At 47.9% G+C, this 19,764-nt stretch overlaps 1 protein-coding gene across 2 annotated transcripts; it reads right to left on the reverse strand.

The window, feature by feature from the left end:
- Positions 1-68: 68 nt before the first annotated feature.
- tp53bp2b (tumor protein p53 binding protein, 2b) lies at positions 69-17,553 on the reverse strand. Of its 2 annotated transcripts, XM_086210272.1 has the most exons (18): positions 17,291-17,553; positions 10,987-11,134; positions 10,783-10,896; positions 9,132-9,208; positions 8,705-8,806; positions 8,074-8,245; positions 7,793-7,986; positions 7,296-7,460; positions 6,787-7,006; positions 6,601-6,714; positions 6,337-6,443; positions 4,982-5,372; positions 3,486-4,234; positions 3,217-3,354; positions 2,781-2,914; positions 2,428-2,594; positions 1,671-1,870; positions 69-1,240 (listed from the first exon to the last, which is right to left on the reverse strand). In XM_086210272.1, the coding sequence occupies exons 1-18, from the start codon at positions 17,333-17,335 to the stop codon at positions 1,199-1,201; spliced, it is 3,279 nt and encodes a 1,092-aa protein (XP_086066398.1). In that variant the 5' UTR covers positions 17,336-17,553; the 3' UTR covers positions 69-1,198. The 2 variants fall into 2 exon arrangements, with proteins under 2 accessions (XP_086066398.1, XP_086066399.1); XM_086210273.1 differs by lacking the exons at positions 69-1,240; positions 1,671-1,870 and having other exon boundaries at positions 2,553-2,691.
- Positions 17,554-19,764: the final 2,211 nt, after the last annotated feature.

Below are 19,764 nucleotides of genomic sequence, written 5' to 3' on the forward strand. Positions count from 1 at the left end.
CTCCCTCGTTGGTTTGCTTCCCTTCATACGAACAATCACGACCTCTGATAAGGACGAGGAATCTGGAATGAAGAGCTAGCTAGCTTAGCTAAGACTAGCAGATGGAAGTTGCCACAGAGAAGACATACATTGAAATATATTCACAAATCAATGACGCTAATCAGGCTTTTATTTGGGAAATATTTGGGGGTTTTGGAGTTTTCCATGAGTATCTGCATCAGACTACACGTATCTGCTCCTTACAGAACAAAAGCAAAGAAGACCTGGTGTGCACCAGAGTTCACGTCACTGCAGGGGCTCCCTAGGTTTTGGCAAATAACTGAATGTTAACAAATGAGTTTCCTACTTTCTTTGTTCCAAAGAAAGAAAAAAAAAACAACAACAAACTTTTGCTCTGCAGCAGGACAGTGAGACACAAATCAATACATTAAATACAAATGTAAGCTAAAATAAAAGAGAAACCCCCTCAGACGCTCAGTGACAATCATGCTTGGGGAACATAAAGAAATAAAACACAGGAGCTTGATTGTCACCAATATCAGACGCTTTCAGTCACAAAACCTTTGACTTTTACAGCCTTGTTTGCATGTTTGAGTTTTGTTTCAACTGACCTGCCATCACTAGTTTTGATTTGTTTTTTGAGAGTGACATCACTGATATGAGTCAGCGGGTGGAGCGGCTCAAAGAGCTCAGTGGACTCCAGACTCCAGGTTCTTGGATTAAAAGGTGCCACTGTCTGGTGCGACCACACGACTTCCCTGACCGTGACTCACAGCACGCTGAGACATGATGGGCCAGTGCCTGCGAGTTCAGGTGCTTCTGAAAGACTTAAATGATGCAAACATTACAAGATGACGGCTGGCTAGCCAAGATGCTAATCACATAGCTATGATGTCACTGGTTCGGTTCGTCACTACACACACACACACACACACACCCCCAACTTATGCCCAACAGAACAGCAAAATGAAGAGACATCTTTAGAAAAGAAGTTAGAAAGATTTTCACATTTTGGTGGATCTCCAGCGCTCCGATGACATCATCAACAAGAGTCGATATCAGCCGACACGTCTCAGTGAGATCCGCGAGTCGTTCGTGATGCCATAAGTGATCAAAAGTCCGATCGCGGAACATCTGGGATGTTTGTGTCCACAGCTGCTGCTTCCCCCTCCTCGACATCAGGCAAAGGATTTGCGTGTTAAGCCAGGCTTCTCTGCCGCGGTCTGATCCTCAGATACAGCTGCGCAGGAAGAGGAGTTTCTCATTAAAAAGACACTAAACACATAAGAAGGCTGAGCAACAGGACCCTCACAGCCGCTCTGGAGCCCGATTAACAGAGACCAAGGACGTCAACGGCGTCGTCCTCCTCATCAACACGGGAGGATGAAGACTTGTTCAGTGGACAGGTTTTAATTCTGCGGCACTAAATCTCATCAGAGTGGTGCCTCACAAACTTGTTTTTTTCCTTTCCACCGACAGGCCTGAGTTGCTAAATTCTTCAGAAGGTTTAAACATATTTTAATAGTTTTCAAGAGCAGAAACACTTTGACACACGTCGGCTGTGAGAGGAACTTTGTCCACAAATATACGTAAAACATTTGGTTGTAGATGTGCAGGGTGATGAGCCACCTTCAGCTATTCAGGTGAGTCTGGTGCGAATGCCGACTCACCCCTAGCAGGTTGCGGGGGATGTAGCCCTCGTGGTCGCCACATCGCGCCCACCACCATTCTGTCTCCACCTCGTCCTCCCGTCTCAGCACCGTCATGCAGTCGCCTTCGACGAAGCCGAGTTCGTCGTCGTTCTGCGGCTCATAGTCCCACAGCGCGTACACCACGCCGCGGTTCATCACACCCATCTTCTCCTGGACGCCTGCCGGAGCACAGAGAGACAAAGAAAAATCTTTCCAACTGGACCACTCGATCACACTTGGACTTTACCATTTTGTCTTACAGTTCCCTGGAAGGGTTCCAGGAAACAAGCGAAACCCCTGGACCATGACAGACACTGAACCACCACAACTCTTCTGTGAGTCCCATTTCACACGTCCGTGATCAGAACCCCAATTTCCACAAGTTCACCTTGAACTCCATGGACACCATCATCCCATCAGGGGCCATCAAATTTAAAAAAAAAAAACCTTTAAGATCAAATCCCAGATCCCAAAGTCTTCCTGGATGATCTTCAGCCACCAAAATCCTTCCTGCAAGTCCAGAACTTTTTTTTTTTTAATTCAAAATCAAGAAAGAACAAATCTCTTAAAACTGCCTTTAAGGCCCAAATCTTGTTCCTACATCATAAAAGTGATCAAATGAAAGAACTCAACTCCCAAAATCCACTCAAGGCCTCCTGGAGCCAGCGTAAAGATCCCTGTACGACCTCTACAACGCCCTCTGACCATCAACCCAACACGTCTTTATAGATCTCACCATAGAGGAACTGGGAGCACTGGGCGTAGCCATCCTCCATCTCCTCACACTTGTCAGCAGCCGTCTGCATGTCGCTGTAAGTAGTGGCGAACACGGCGGCCCCCGACTCCACCAGGAACTTACAGACCTGAACGTTGTTGCAGGAGGCAGCACAGTGGAGGGGGGTCCTGGAGATGGTGAGGAGCAATGGAGGAGACGAACAATGGCTGTGAGAGGAGTGTTAAAGATCTGATACTTGGCATCAGATTTTCAGCAGCCGCACATCTGCAAATATTAAAGCAACAATGCAGCTGTAGCGTCCATGTTGCTGAGCAGTTGAGGACAACCCAGAGTTCAGCTGCCTGAATACTCACCAGCCGTCACTGTCGGCAGCATTGACGTTGACGCCAAACTGAACCAGAAACTTGACGATCTCCGTGTGGCCGGCACAGACGGCATTGTGCAGCGCTGTGATGCCCTCGTCGTTGGGCATGCTGGGGTCGTCCACCTGCAAGGGAGACGTGACCGCATCCAGAGGGGAGGGAGGTTATTATACACACTGGCGTGATTCTTGGGTATCTAATGTCAAACTTTATCAGAACACAAAAGACTCGTCAATGCTCCGGGATCCAGGAATTTTCATGCTTTTTCAAACATTTCCATACAGAGGAGAAGGTTTCAGTTGCTGATTTGCACACAAAAAGAGTGGGATGTCTGTCGCTCTAGTTTGTTCGTCAACAGGAAGTCCATAGTTGTGGTTTACAGAATAATGAGTGTTTTGTTCGTAGATTTATGGTTGGTTGAACTCACATCGTAGATGACCCTCTGGACAAGGTCGTATTCACCCTCCAGGGACGAGTCCAGCAGCAGGGCCAGAGGATTGAACTTGACCCGCAGGCTGTGGTCGATTCTCTCTGAGCCGACCTTACGGAGGATCGACCTCTTACCCTGCATCACCAGACAGAAGCACAGCGTGGAAATATGAGACCGGCAGCAGTTTCCTCCCAACACTAGTGCGGTGGTTTTATAGGTCATTTTCTCACATAACAAATTGTTATAACAACAACATTCACACATACCGGCGGCACTGTGACCTGTCCGGTAACCTCTGGTGGCTGGAGGTTGAGGGTGTCGTCTCCTTGCTCTGCCTCTCCGCAGGTGGGGTAAGGTGGGGGTGGGTAGGGTGGGTACTCCTCTATATAGCGGTTCTGAGGGAGGGGGGTGGCTGTACACACCTCCACCTCCTTGTCCTCCAGGGGTGGGGGCAGGGTTCGGCAGGATGGTAGATTTACAATAGGTGAGCGTGGGGGCAGTGGGGGTGGGGTCAGGCTGTCCTCTGGGCTCTCAGTGAGTGGCTGGTTAAGGGTGGATCCAGAGGGGCTGTCAGATGTCCCATCATCCTCAGTGACAGGGGGATATGTCCCTCCTGGAGTGCTGCTCTCCATGGGGATGGTTTCCATGGCAGCCAGAGTGGTCTTCTGGTACAGCAGCTTTTGGATGTTGGGGCCTGCTGGGCCCTCAGGCTCCGTAATGGAGCTGCGTTTCTTCAGAGGCCGGGGGGCGTGGTGCAGCCTCCGCCGCAGAGCTTCCAAGTCGGTGTCACTGGGGTTCCTGTGAGGGTTGGACAGGAATGGGAGGAGCTTGGTGGGACTGAGAGGTCGAGGGGTTGTTCGCTCTCCCAACTCTGCACCAACACCCTCGCTGTTACCCCGGAAACTGATGTCGGCCTCGCTTCCGTCAAAAACACAAGACGCAGAAGTCAAGGGGGCGCATTCCGACGAGGAGGACTGCTGCCCGCCGCCGGCTGGTATGACTGGTTTGCCGTACACTGTAACGAGGCAGAGATGTTGACATTAGTTTAGAGCTGCAACCATTTGTTAATTAACTGATTGATAAAAATTAACCACTAAAATTTATCATCAAAACCTCTACTTCTGCAATATTCTCTCCGTTTATCTTGTATGAAAATAAACTGGACAGAAACTACTTTGCATCAGCTGGTGGTTGCACATCAAATGTGGAGTCCCCCAAGGACTGATTCTTGGACCCCTGCTCCTTCCTTCTATGAAGTAATTGAATTAAAAATGAAGAGCGATTTCATAACATATGTTTGTAGATGACACACACACAAATATATAAATGTGCATATACTCATATCTTTCTAGCATCTCAAAGACATCTTAAGCTAAATAAGATCCAGAGAAACTTGGAAATGTTCTATCAAGAACGGAACACTGCAAAATAAAAAAGGAGGATTACATTGGTATTGAAAAATGAGGTCACTTAACATTATAATAGTCAGACTCCCCCATCATCAAACAAATCCGAACAAAGTAAAAATGACAGAAACGGGTCTAAGATCTGTCAACTGGATGGAACATTAAAGTAACTTTACATCCATCAAACTTTCATGTTTCGGGGAGTTTTGTGACAGCAAATGCTCTATAATTCAAGCATTCCCTGATGCTAGAGAAATAGCCCGCTTTTCATATAATAAATCAAAATAAGAGGCTTGTTAGTGAGATGACGGTCCAGAGGACAGAACCAGAGAAATAACCAGTAGCAGTGACATCACCTCTCGGCTGGCTCCGGGGCAGCGTGCCCTGCCCGCCCGGCTGGTAGCCCTTCCCTGGAGTGCTCTGCTGGGTGTACATGGAGTAGATGGATGAAGCTGCCAGAGTCTGAGGCTTCTGCAGCACCGGGGGCTCAGAGGGGTCAGGGGTGTACGGTCGCACAGCAGCGGCCGGAGGTTTCTCCTGCTTGTTGGGCAGTGGGAGTGTGTGGCTGTGGCTGGAGACGGCCCCTGAAACCCTGAGAGGGACCCTGACGGGCCTCATCTTACCAGGAAAGGTCCCAGTGCTGTAGGAAGGCTTAGAGAAGGTTGGCGGGCCTGACGAGCCAAACGGTTTGGGTTTGCTGGGAACTGGAGGCGGAGCGACCATCTTAGCCAGACCTTTACCTTTAGACTGAAGGTGAAACACAGAACAAGCATGAAGTATTTTACAGAGAGGAGATGGATCCCGTGTCCTATTTTGTTTTAGAGGGTTTCAAAAATATTTAGATCTATGAATTTCAACAACAATAATTAGATATCTCCACTTGACATGGAAAAAGATCATTTTATCTTTTGTGTCAATGACTTGAACATTTATTCAAATGTTGTTTCACACTGTCTTTCAGAGGAGGCACAGATGCACAACTGTCAACCCTTCTTTTGCTGCTGGTTAGAATACTCAAGCTTAAATGCTGCTAGAGGCGTTTAGCAGAGACTGACGACCGCCAGTCAAAGAGGTTTGAGGCGGCCTGGACAAGCCAAGAGTGCGTGGTGAGGTCTGGACCCGACGACGGATCGCTGATGAGCAAGATCAGTCAGATGCGCTGCCCTGGAGACAAGTACCAGCATCTTGAAATTCATTTGTGCAGAGATGACGAGCCAGTGAAGCGGCTGAAAGTGGAGTGATGTGTGAGAATTTAGGTCAGTTGAACGGCAGGTGGGTCGTTGCATTCTAAAGGTGGACATGGATGTTCGGAGTAGTATTTTACCAGCCATCTGAGGGCTGACGTCTTTGAGAAAGGAAGAGACATGTCCCTCAGTTCACGTGTCTGAAGGGGGGAAGGAGAGGCTGACCTGGATGTTGTCAGCACAGCAGAACTAGGAGAAGCCCTGAAGCCTCACACAGCCAAGAATTTCAGGGGATAGAGAGAGAATAGCATGGTCCCCAGGAATGAACCCTGAGGGACACTCATGACAGTTATAAAGGGTCAGGATGGAGATCACCTCTGGTAAGAGCCGGTCAGAAAGGTCAAAAATGTGAACCAGCAGCAAGCAGACCCAGTTCGGAAAGAATGGAGAGAAGGATTTGATGTCCCAAGTCCAAGCTTGCTCTCAGATCCAGGAGGAGTGGATATAAGTGATCTAGTTTCTGGTACCTGGTTGTCCCTGAGCAGGTTCTCAGTGACGTTGCTGGTCCGTGAAGGAACCGGGGGCGGGACGTCAGATCCAGAGTTTCCCTTTTGAACTTTAAGGGTCTCACCCCCTGCAGCAGAGAAAATCAGTGCCGTCACACCCTGCTTCGACTCCTTCTTTAGTTCAGAACAAAAGTAATAAGAATATCAGGAGAGTCAAGGGGCGGGGTCTAATTATTTAGTATCTCATCTAATAACATCAGTAAAGCAATCATGCACTTCGTGGACCTGAGCTGCAGCTGGACATGCGAGGCAGTGTGGAGGCGTGGCTGTAACCTCCTCCAGATTCAGGAAACGTGCTGCTCCAGTCAGAGAGTTTGGTGATTTTTGATGTGCTGAATCCTGTTTGGAGCAGAAAAACTCTGTAAACTTTAGGCCTGGATATGACTTCCACTCCATTCTAACAGGACGTACCTGAGGCCGGTTTAACCGGTCGTGGAGGCGGCTTCAGAGATGAGTCGGGCGTGGGAAGGGTGGCGGTACCATCGGGGTATGCAGGCTTCACGAGAATCTCGTGGCGAGGTGGCACTGGGGGCCCCTGAGAGCTCACAGTGGAGGACGACTGGATGTACGGGCCCACCGCTGCCACTTTAGAGCCCACGCCATGATGTGTAGCCACACCATCAGAGGCCACCTGGAAGGAGCAGAGGTCAGTTTGACTGCTGCGATCTTGAGGAAGAAGGACTAATAACGCTTCTAATCCAACAGCTCCAGCAGTCTAAGAAACATCTGGCGCAATGATTAATCCCAAACACCGACATATTGAGACCATTGATGATAAACGTCACATGACTGTCGGAGGTTATGATATTCTGGCTACATGAAGGAAGCTGATTTGGCAAATCAGGTTTTTTTCTTGCTGATTTTCTCTTAATAAACACTCAACAAAATCCATGTAGGAAAGAAAACCTGTACGGACTCACCGGCAAGTTCTCCTTCTGCTGCAGCGCCACCTTCTTCTTCCAGAGACGTAGTCGGAGCTCGGCCAGCCGCCGCTCCATCGCCGCCACCTCCAGGTTCCTCTTGCTCAGGCCGTCTCTCTGCTGCTGCAGCCTGGCACTCTGATCCTGGTTCAGCTTGTTCCTCAGCTGAGGGCATGTTGATGCAGAGAGAAAGAATGAATACGGCCAAGCTTCACAAGCCAGATGAAACAAGCTCACCACCGGCTAACAAGCCATGTAGCTGATTGTAACAATGACCTATGACCCCTGAAACACATTTCGTTGATTGTTGTGTCTCAGCAGATTTTTACGCCCAATTTGAAGTCATTCCTTCAGGGCATTTATGAGATACCGCGTTGACGAGAAGGGGACAGTTCTTGACGCTTAAAATGAACCAGCTTTTCCATTCCACTTTCTGAGGTGTTCCACAACAGCGATTCAGGGGCCATTTTGAAGGTCGTCGGTGTGTCAAGCGCCACCTGCAACTCTTTGTAGAGGCGCTCCAGCTCGGCCGTGGAGGAGGAGGTGTGGTGGAGATGAGGAGGAGGAGGCTCAAGTCTGTTGCTCCTCAGTGCCTCCAGCTGGTCGCTCAGCTCCTCCACCCTCGCCATGGCGACCAGCAGCTCCCTCTGCTTCTGCTGGAACAGACCGCTCATCTGCTCGATCTCCTCCACTGAAACACACACATGAATATTCTTGTCACGTGAAAGCACATGCAACATATGTCAACTCTTGTGTGACCACACCCACCTACACTGACCTAGCTTGCTGTTGCTGAGGCGTTTCTGCTCCACCTGGCCCCTGAGGGCCCGGACTCGCCGCAGTTTGGCCTCCTGGTTGTGAGCGTTCTCTCGGAGCTGTCGCAGTCGCTCCTGCTCGGACGCCTCCAGCTGCTGCTGATCCTGCAGCTTCAGACTTCGAAGCCGCTGCTCCTGCAACCGCCGTCACATCTGCGTTAGCTCATGGACAGTGTGTGTGTGTGGGGCTTTACAAACAGGCCGTAAACGACCCAAGGACGGACGGATTGAGACATAATTGGCTCAGCAATTTTGTTTGCAATTTTTCCATTTTTCCGCTACAACATGTATTATTTTATGCCTTTCCACATGTAAAGGTATGCATATACATGTGAATATGTTTTTGTATGCTGGTGTGTTGTAGAACATTCCAAGTCTCATACATGTTTTAACAAAATGACAGTGAACATTATTTGTGAACATGCCGTGTTTGGTTGTGTTATTTGGCCAAAACGACACATTTCTATTTTTGTGTGAGTGGCCTCGCAAGTGTTGGCAGTAGCAGGATTTGAAGAATTATTATTAGCAGTAGTATTTGCAGAGTGAGCTGCAGTAGTGGCAGCAGTATTACAGCATGTACAAGGTCTGACGTACCTTAGAGGCCAGGAGCTGCTGCTGGGCGTTGATCTGCTGCTGCTGTCGGGTTGCCAGATCCTGCAGCTCACTCAGCGTCACGTCCAGGTGAGGAACTGAAACCTGCCCCGAACACACACACACACACACACACACACACACACACACACGAACGCAGAGTCAGAGTTCACCTTCACATGGACACAAACAGGCACTGCTGTGTTTGTGAAGCCGTTCCGTCTTGTTGTTGAGCAACAATGCAGTTAGCAGCTACAAGCTAGCATCCACTGACGCATCAGGACACTCACGAAACGTAAACACGACAAACCCAACTTATTTTTCTCTTTTGATGCTGCCAGGCTAACAGTTTCTCTCTGCTTCCCGTCTCTATGGTGAACTCAGCTAAACCCATGCGGGACAGCGCCGGCCCCCTGCAGCAGACTCTCACCCCGTTCTCCAGGCTTCTCTCCAGAGACGCCTTCACCTGGCTCCTCTTGACCAGCAGGTCTGCCACCCTGCATCCACCTGGACACAGAACATTTTCAGCCATGTTAGCCGCTAGAATGGAAGGAGGTCCAGATCTCTGTTTGGAGGCATAACCCCCGTACACTGACTGGTTCAACAACCACTGAGTGAGAGGGTGAGGGAAACGTTGCCGCTTGGTTGCCATGGTTACAATCATCACTAGAACCTCGTTACCTGTTCCACGAGACAATGGTGAGGTTGGTTTGGCTGAGAACCGCCATCATTGATACGCGGTGTATGCGTATATGTTGTTCAATAAGTGCTGACACAACATCTTTTCCAACTGAACGTTGTTAAAAGAAGACGCTCGGGGGCATTTATGTTGACTGAATTCCCAGGGAAGTTTAGTGTTTTAGTGCACCGATGTAAGTTTGTACAATGTTTTATTGTAATTATAAAACCTCCTGCTTCTGTTTCATATATTTATCATCAACTTTTGAGAACTTTATTTAAGAAATCATTGGAAAAGAATAAAGCCATATATATTTTTATATTAGGGCTGTCACTTTAATGCATTAATTAGATTAAATAATTGATTACACCACAAATTAAAGCAAGATTAATTATAGCACACCTGAGTGGCAATTCAATGTGAATGTTACCCAGACAAGGGCATTTTAAACTTGGCCCATTGAAGGACTCGTACTTGGCATTGGCTCATCACTTCTCACGTGCGTCACAAGTCAAAGCGCCTGTTTGAGGCTCCGCCTAAAGACGCCCTGACTTAGGTTTTATTCAATCACCAATAAAAGTGTGGATTTCAAATCTTCTCTCCCTCTTTCTCCCCCTCTCTCTCCCCCCCTCCATGTAGTGTTTGTTCAGGGGTGTTTTTGAGGATCCACTGCAGACGTGCGCAGAATTACACGACCCCATGGCGTAATAATGACAGTCTGGAAACCAGGAAATCCTCCAAGGGGATTTCCTGGTTTAAGACAGAGGGAAAACAAATCATAATCCACCCAAAAAGCAGCTGCACACACACACGCCAACCTCCAGTCTTTAAGCTGATTAGTGGTGGACTGTAGTTACACACTGATGCTCCTGGACACGCCCACTCACTACTGAGCCGAGGGAGTTTACGCTCCATCAAGGAGGCGACGTTTTCAACCAAGATGGTGGGTTTGTTTATTTGATGTCAGACGGCTTATAGCACGTCTTCCATGTTGGAGGCGTGGAGCATCGGGTCTCAGGAGGGGTTGCACAGGCCTTTATGAGACGGGAGGCAGCGCCCCGCGGTCGCCGGCCAACCGTTACACGCTGGACTGAGCCTGGTACCGGTATTAAGGAACAATAAGATTGATTGATTTGAAAAATGGAGGCAGGATCATTCACAATTAAACCAAAAGAATTTAAAATTTACCTCAAACGTCTTTTTCTGAATCACTGAATTCCAGAGTCACGGCCGGAAACCTTTCCGTGACCATTTGACACCAAGTGCACATTTATGCCAAGTTCTGCGACCAGGCGTTGCTGGGATCTCACCATCGGGTGAGTGGGACGAATGGAAACATCATCACACACACACACACACACACACACACACCCCCAGCAGTGGCAAGCACAGTGGGTCTCACCTGACTCTCGTCCCGGCGCTCGCTGGTGTCGCAGGAGGTAACGAACCTCTCCCCTCTGCTGCCCCCATCGCTGCAGCACCTCCACCATCCGCTCCCCTTCACAGACGACGCGCTCTGATTGGTTCAAAGAAAGAACAGACTAAATAAAACACTTTCAATCTAACCTTGTTTTTGTTTTTTTTTAACTCACGAGTGGAAACCCACCGGAGGCTCGCCACGTCTCGGCCAGGTAGCAGTCGCCCTCGCCGGGTTCTTTACAGAAGTCTACAACGTCTCTGCACAGCGTCTCCGGCGTGATGGGAACCTCGCTGAAGTGCTGGTCGCTGTTGCTGAGGTACACGGTGAGGAACATCTAGGCAAACAGAACAGTGCCACGTTTCTTTACTCAACACCATCATTCCACACGTCAACAAGCGTCCGTCAGTGTCTCCAACACAGACACAGGTCACATGACATCATGAAGCTTCGCAGAATCACGACGATGATGATGATGATGATGATGATGAAGAAAACGTGGTGTTTTTCCAGTTCTGACTCTGGCAAAGAGCTGCCGGGGGGTTTTGGGGGTCGGTGTTGTGTTCGCTGCTGACGAGCCATTTGGTGAAAGTCACACTGTGATAATTATGCAGAATACTTGGATAAAATAAACTAGAATGTCAAATAAGACAAACGTGCTCACGACTGCTCTCAAGAGAAATGTCTTCGGGCTGTAAATTATTTTCATCATCGATTGACCTGACCGCTGTTTTCACCGTTAATCGTTTAATCCATGAAATGTAAAAAAAATTAGGGCTGTAATCAACCAAAGAAATTCTCGGTCGACTGAAGCCCTCAAATTTCGACTAAAAATCGACTAATTTTATATATGAAAACTCTACTGTGTCAATTATCAGCACAAAACCTGCTGAGGAATATTGAGACAATTGTTTCTGTCAGGTTATAATAACTGACCCACGCTATCTTTTGTCCTGACAGAGCGAGACTCAGCATCGCGGCTGAGACACAAATACTTTTTACTTAAAACTTTACTCTTAAACACAACTTACGAACTTACGTTCTACAGAACGTATCGACTAATAAATCGACCAGTCGACTGGGAGGTTACGGCCCTAAAAAAAAATAAAATTCCTATAAATGTCGTGTTGTCTTCTCTTGGTCCGACAGCCCAAAGACTGCTTTCAGTAGTCAGGAAGTTCACTACTGGTGTCTGAACCCAGTTGCTCCTAATCACCTCTAACCAGTTCAAACAGGTTTCTTAGATGTGAAAGTGTTGCGTATCGTCATGGCGATAACAAACCGTACGCAGCAGCTGGTGTGTGAGGCTGCGATGTTTGACACGGGAAGCTCAACCTGCCTGGACAGCAGCTTCCTGTGCTATTTAGGAGCGTAACAGATATTTGTGGACGGGCTCCCATGATGCATTGAGCCATCTGTTACTCCAGCAGGGTAGCTGCCTGGAGCCAGACCGCCTCCACCTGCCCGCCTCCACACGCCCGCCAACCTGCCCGCGGGCGGCATTCAGCATCTTCATTTATCCTGGCGAGTTGGAAATGTTCAACCTCCCCGTCCAGCTTCATGTCTGCTGACTGACAGGCTGGATGGGTCGAAAAACAACTCATAACTGGCAAAGTTCATAAATAAAGAGAATGAAGGGGGCCTTTTTTTTCTCTTTTTTTGGGGGGGGGGGGGGGGTCTGAACCTTTTCCCTCCAGGGATCAATAAAGGTTCTGACACTGAGTTTGGATTCTTGGTCTAAACCCAAATTATAACACCAGTTGGACCACAACATCAGGCCTGATTTAACCAAAAACCAACACTTCTGTCCAAACGCGGGGGCTCACACTCGCTGGAGAGTCGGGTTGAAACCACTCCTTGAATGACTCCATCACTGAAAAAAACCTCAACGCAAAGCCCCCCAAAAAGGACGCACGCACTAAAGCGATGACGTTCCTCTCAGCAGGAAATCTCAGCGATCTCCGAGACTCTCCTTCCTCGTCTCACCCTGCAGAGCTGAAACTAAACGAGGGATGAACTCCGCCGGCCTGCCGTCCTACATTCAGCTGTGAGGGAAAGTGGAGCAGCGCCGGCGTCCTCCAGGTCCATGCAGATGAAGTGGGTTACTGGCGCCGACGGAGGTCAAGCTTTCAGTCCTGTGGGACCGCCAGCCTCAGTCTAGAGCCTCAAAGTGTCCTAAATACAGACCCAAGTGTCGGAGAGAGGACACGTTAGTGTCTCAGACTGATACGGGAAGCAGGAAGCACCTGAAGAGTTAAATCCAGGTCCGTTTTCAGATTTAAACGACTTATCAGGGAAAAGTGGCGAGATTTGATCAATCCGGTCTCAGCCAGGCGATGAAGCCGAGAACCAAGGGTTCTCTCTCTCTCTGCTTCTGCCGTCAGTCACTCCCAACTCCCGGGATTCATCTCAACAGTCAACTCCTGCTGCTGACTTGTATTTTGGGAAGAAATCAGCAATAAAGAAAACCGGTTCAAGGACCGGTGCAGGAACACCGTCAAACCTCCGTGACAGGCGCCGGTGACCCGCCACGTCACGGAGGTACCAGTTTGATCTGTCACGTGATGTGATTCTGCTTCCAACTCCGAGTGGCAGGTGATAAACTGAGACGTGAACACGAAGGTTCAGACGAGGTTTTCACACTCCCACAGTGACATCATGGCGTCTCTGGGTGCGTCCAGACATTAGCTTATTCTGTACTCGCTCCTCATGAGCGTTTGGCGGCACCGTGTCAGTTTCTTCACCGCGTAAATGAAGAGGAGGGCCAGGAGACAACGAGCAGCGGAGGACACTTTCTGAACACGAATTGCTAAAATGATGGCGTATCAGGTCAAAGTCAGTACAACTGGGATCTCCCAAAGTTCTAAAACTCAATCCGGCGCTGAATTCGCGGAGCGTCTCTGAGGTTTGTGACGCGTGGAGGGCGAGCGGCTGAGGAGCACCAGCTCTCGCTCCTGTCCCCGAGACAGCGGGTCGCTCATGTCAGCCGTTTAGTCTGTCGCCTCGTTAGCGTCCTGAGGCTGCATCTCTTAATCCAGCCAGTAATTAGCGCCGCGTCACGCTACTTACTGCCTCCGCCACCCCACGGCCCCCCACACCCCCCGTGAAGGAGGAGACTAATGACCCAGAGATGTCAACAGACTCTACAAAACAACGAGGCCTGGTCCACATGAGCCTGACCTGCTGGCTGCCCCTCGACCTCAGAGACATCAGCTGACCCAGTGTCTTTCTGCTGTTTTACCGTTTCCACCGGTCTCCATTTGTCCTGCGACGGTCTGGAATTGTCCCACTCGTATTTGTGGTTCTTTCCATCAGCAAACACATCCAGACAGGAAGTTATCTGAGGACTTCTATCGCTGCTGAGTTCCGTCAGCAACTGATGCTGACATCACAACGCCGCCAGTATCAGCTCGCTACTGGCTGATTATTCCACTACCTGCTGTTTTCAAAGTCCCTCTCGCTACGAGAAACAACGAGCTAAGCTAGCTAGCTAGCAGCGACCGCCACACTACAAATGTGTTGACAGAGATTTGAATCATAAAATGAGGAAGTTGTGTTGGTGATTTCAGAGATGGAGCATCAGAGTCAGGAGGTGATGCTGATGGCGTTTCTTGAGCAGAGCATGGAGGACGGCCTCGCTGCATCCTGAATTTAGCTCCACCCATGACCACTACGATTGGCTCACAGAAAACAAGCCAGAGTGTTTTTGTTTGTTCCACTTTTTGGACACCCCCCCCCGACCCCCTGACCCCCCACTGATGTTTGGATTTAACATTATAATGTTTTGCTTCCACTCCATTGCTGCTCTGGGAGACGAGGCGGCAGCTGCCACGCTGCAGGTCACATCCCAACTGGTTAGCAGGCAGCATGGATGGCTGCAGCCATATGGCCGACAGTGTCACATGACTATATTGGATTAACACACACACACACACACACACCTAAAACCTTCCAGCTGTTTAGGATTATGAAAGATCATCAATGATTAAATAAAACAAAGTCAACCAGGAAACCTGTGTGTGTGTGATTGTTATGTCCCCCGTGTAACTTCTTTGTCAAAAGACACTTTTGTTGTTTAGTTGGTGCCATGTGACAGACGTCAAAGCGACACGCAACTCCAGCTCCTGTCAATCAAACACCGACACATCTGTTGCCAATCAAGAGGAGACACGCCCCTTTAGCAGCCGTCAGTCAAACACAGACACACCTCTCCAAAAAGGACCACGTCTCCCACTTCCCCAAAAGATCAATATCTTTCTCTCCCTTTGAATACAAAATGTAAAATAGGTGTTATAGACCTGGGCGACGCCCACACGAGCAGCGAGAGGGAACGCGTCGCATGATTGGATGGCCGACTGATACTGTGGAAGAGGAAGGTTACAACTTCCCTGCTTTAGATCCTCATCATGAAAGGAATAATATAATAACACTGTTCATGTACGACCTTGAGCACCGTGTGTGTGTGTGTGTGTGTGTATGAGAGAAAGAAAGAGTGAGAGTGCGTGTGTGTGTGTGTGTGAGTTTCTGGTCACTGTGGCAACTGTTACCAAGCAGCACTGCAAGCACCGCTGAGTCTGTAAGACGATGTGGATGCAGTGTAGAGATCAGGGAGTGTTGCCGTTGAAAGGAAGCATTCAAGGTTCATCTGACGGATTCAAGAGGAAAACACACACACACACACACACACACACACACACTCCTTCAGTCAAACACACACACATTCTGAGGCATTCGTCAAGACTCGTCACTGGCGAATTTACAGCCTGAATAATAATCGGGTCTGCTGCTGCGGGAAGTTCAGCGTTCCCTTTCCTGTCACGGACACTTCCTCCTCTGCCGCATCATCTTCCCGTTTCATGTCATCATGTCACGAAAAGGCAAAGATGGCGGACTGCTCACCTGTGTTCATTTCGCTGGCGGGTAATTTTTCTTTTTCTTTTTTTCATTGCGGAAAAAAACTGAAGACAGAATTTGTCTTTGCTGTGAAACCAAAAGAGCAGTTTGAGAGCAAATCGGCATCAGGCGGCATCAGGCGGCATCGGTTCAGCTCATGTTGGTTCGTCTCCACGCGAGGGAACTCTGGCTGATCGATTTCTGATCAGTATCGAACTTGGCGTCATAAATCAGAATCTTGGAGTCGTTGAGATCGCCTCACTACTATGAACAGCCCTGCATGGCCTGTTCAGATGTGGGTTTACTTGGGTACCTGATATTTTATCCAACTGTTTTATGAAACCAGTCATTGTTTTGAAGGCAGTCCAGCAAGAAATAAATAAATTACGCTTCTTTGGGTTTGTAAATTTAAGTTGAAAAATACAGAAATCCTTCATTCACCAAGAAAGAACGAGGAGTTCTTTGAATCTGAGGACTGACTTCTGACGGAATGGCGAGTCACGTGATCACGCGCCGCGCCGGGTGGAAGCACGAAGGGGAACGCGGCACAATAAAAACCCAGCGCTCGTCTGACATCAAATTCTAACATTTCTTGAGGTGTCCGCTTAAAAAAAAAAATCTATAAAGTAGGGTTCTGTATGAATGTAGATATGTCTGCGTACGGTGGGGCGGCCAGCTGAAGAACTGGGAATTCAGTCAAAATCAGACCGTGGATCAGTTCGATTTTGATTGACAAGCTGTTAAAAGCGCCTGAAAATGAAGAACTACATACTGAGTATACACATTTAAAAAAAAAAACGACTATCTTTTGGTGTGGTCATAATCCTTGTTTGTCTTTCCGACGGTTTAATCGGCCGCGTCGGCGCACTGTTTCACTATCGTTGAGCGAGCTAGCTCGTTAGCTCGGGGGCTGTCGGACAGAATCACACCGATGCAACCAATGCTGCTTCAGAATGATGTTAGCCCCGCCCACCTCATTAGCATACAAGCACACCGATATAGACACCAGGGACGCACTGATATTGAGCTTATGGTTACAAAAACAAACACCTCAATTATTATTATTATAATTATTATTATTAATATTTTTTTAAAGCCCTCGGCTGTTCAAGTCTTGACTCACCAACACAAAGCGGACTGCCACCATCCGTGCAGAGGCGAACATGGAGGCAGGACCGCGGGTTCATATGCAAACCCTCACATTAATAATTTTTAAAAATGCAGAATAAGACTCGTGAAAAAAAAGTTAAAAAGACCTCATTATCGGACGCACTCATCCTTCGTTTCTACCGGCATTCGCTTATTTGGTGTGTGGTTTTTGTTCTGCACGGCTAAAGGTTCGTCGGTATTCGAGGCTCCGCGTTCACCTGCAGTTTACCCACACGATTCACGGTTCAGAAAAAAGAGGAAAAGTTTATCAGCCTCGGTAAGAACCGGCTCCGCGCCATGAGGCATGCATAAAGAACCGACACGTTTCCGTTAATTAACCCGTAAAACGTGTTTCTTCCTTCACGTTTCGCGTCCAAAAAAGGAGGCTCGAGTGTTTCCAGCTGATTAATGCGGTTGTTGAACGTTAACGCGGGGTCGGTGTGGGACTCACCGGCATCATGTTCTCCGCTCGCTCGCATCCACCCCGCAGCTGCATCCGTCCAGCCAGGCGGCCACACCGCTTCCCCTCGCTGCTCCCCCGCCGCTACCTGTTGCAGGGAGCCGGCCGGCTCTTCTTCCCGTCAGCCGTCGATGTGTCCGGACACTGCAGGACGCCGTCAGGGGGGCGGGCGTGAGGCGACGGGAAGCGACATCTCCACACGGACCTGCCGGTAAAGCCTCTCAACGTCCGGTCTGACGAATCACCACCGTCCAACCGACACCAAGCGGAGGTCACCTGCTGCTGGAGCCACAAAGCTTCCGGTGGCATTTTCAGAATAAGATAAGAAGTCGCCCCAAGAACGACCTGAAAAGCCCAAATTCATCATCAATTGACAATGAATTCTTACCAGGGTCTTATTTTAAATAACGTTCAGGATAAATGTGTAATATATTAAAATTAATCTGTTAGAGGGCTAGTGGAAACATTACATTCACACATTAAACAAACTGACAAATTCTTATATTCACCTGCAGTCTTCATCAAAAGTTGTTCATGGAAAAAATTGAAAATTTCAGTTTTTTTGACCGAATCATAAAATTAAACTAATTTCTGCACCCTTGTGAAATCGTGTAATTTAATTATTAATTGGGACATTTAAAGAAATATTTGAAAGCAACGACTGCAGGAAAAAGACTGAAACCATAATGGTAACACATTAAAATAGACAAATAAGGTTCAAATGTTTTGTTTTGTTTTCCGAATTTGAAGTAAATGATTGGTTGTCCTGGCTTTCCAGGAGTTGATACTTATTCCTGCACAGCTGAATGTAAAGCAGATGTCCAGTTTATCCAAAACCTTCTGACTTAAGTTTTCCAGTAACTTTTTATTCTCATCCAGGTTTTTCATGACTAAACAAACTCTGCATCTGAAAGTTTTTATATTTGCCAGTTCTTTCCTCCGACCCTGGAGATAGAGGTTGATTTGGCTCGTCCACAGGATGACACACAAACTACCAGGCTGAATTTCACAATCAGAATCACGTTTATTGGTAAAGTAAGACAAAAACAAGGCATTTGTTCACAGGTTGACGTTGCTTGCTGAAAAGGGAAGGGGGGCAGTTAGTGACAAGGAAAATAGACAGTGCATACACCAAAGTGTACAGTATGGAGCTCAATAGTATAGTGTGGACACATGTACAGTATTGACAGTCTGTTGCAATATTTCCAGTGTGCATGAGGTAGTATTTTTTTTTATTTCCTGACACTCACAAATTTGATGGAAGTCTGGTGGGTGGAGATCGAGCCAAATCTTGAGTGCCTCCGCCCACTCTGCAAACTTATTTTTAAAGCTTTTATTTTGAAAGCCAATTCATAGAAATTCCTAGTTGAACGTCTTCAACTTGACAAAGCTCTCCATCAGGGGTCTCCAGGCAACGGGAATAAACTCCTCCTCGTTTCTGCAGTGTGCTGCCTGCGTGTGCGACTCCGTTTTAACTCCCAAGTCCCACCTATTCATACCTGTCACTGCCTTTGATACAGGAAGAATTTTAAAAAAGAACCGCTGTGTTCCACAGACAGAAGCTGTGGAATTAAACACAGAATAAAACCCAACCGGCTCTTTGAAATGTCAAGAACCTTTAAATTATTCACCACAACCCAGTGGGAACACTGACGATGTCTGAAGTTGGAATTTGTACAACTACACTATATTTTATACTATACACAGTTTTGGTTTTTTTGTTTTAAATCAATTAGCGCACTCCTGCAGACCCCGTTGCATGTTCTGGGCTTACTTCTATTTACGTTTTCAGATTTGTTTTAATTCTTTTTGTTTTTCTAAAGCAGGGGTGGGCAATCATGTGCCACGGAGGGCCGTGTGTGCAGGTTCTCCTTCCAGACCAACACGTTGGCAGGTGATTCCACTAATTAACACACCTTCAGCCAAGGAGGAGGGTTAATCAGTGGAATCACCTGCCAACGTGTTGGTCTGGAAGGAGAACCTGCACACACGGCCCTCCGTGGCACATGATTGCCCACCCCTGCTCTAAAGAACGTCTCACGCGTGAAAGAATGCTCTTTGTTCCCACAGAATAAAATAAAAAGGTTCAGTGTGTATTTGTCGTCATGCAGGGCTCACAGCCTCTTCACCTGCATGGAACTAAAGCTGAACCCTGATTGGCCAACCTGACCCAGACTCCTGTAATGGCAATGAATTACCCATAAATCTGTGTAGCAGCATTTGATGAACCAGAAGATGACAACCTGAACTTTTTTTTAAAAATTAATTAATTTCAAGTCTCGCGCACACGTTTGGTTTTGATCTTCCATCACGTCTTGACGAGTCAAGTGGTTTCAAACTTTAGTGAGTACAATAAAGACCTGACACTTCCTGTTTATGTGCGGCAATGTAAATAAAAACACTGCCAGTCCAAAAGTCTTTCGTGAGGGTAGAAAGCACCCAGTACAAGTACAGCAATCTAATAA

The sequence above is a fragment of the Aulostomus chinensis genome, chromosome 8 (assembly GCF_037954235.1).
Source record: "Aulostomus chinensis isolate RoL2024-O1b breed Wild chromosome 8, RoL_Achi_v1.0, whole genome shotgun sequence".
Taxonomy (NCBI): Eukaryota; Metazoa; Chordata; class Actinopteri; order Syngnathiformes; family Aulostomidae; genus Aulostomus; species Aulostomus chinensis.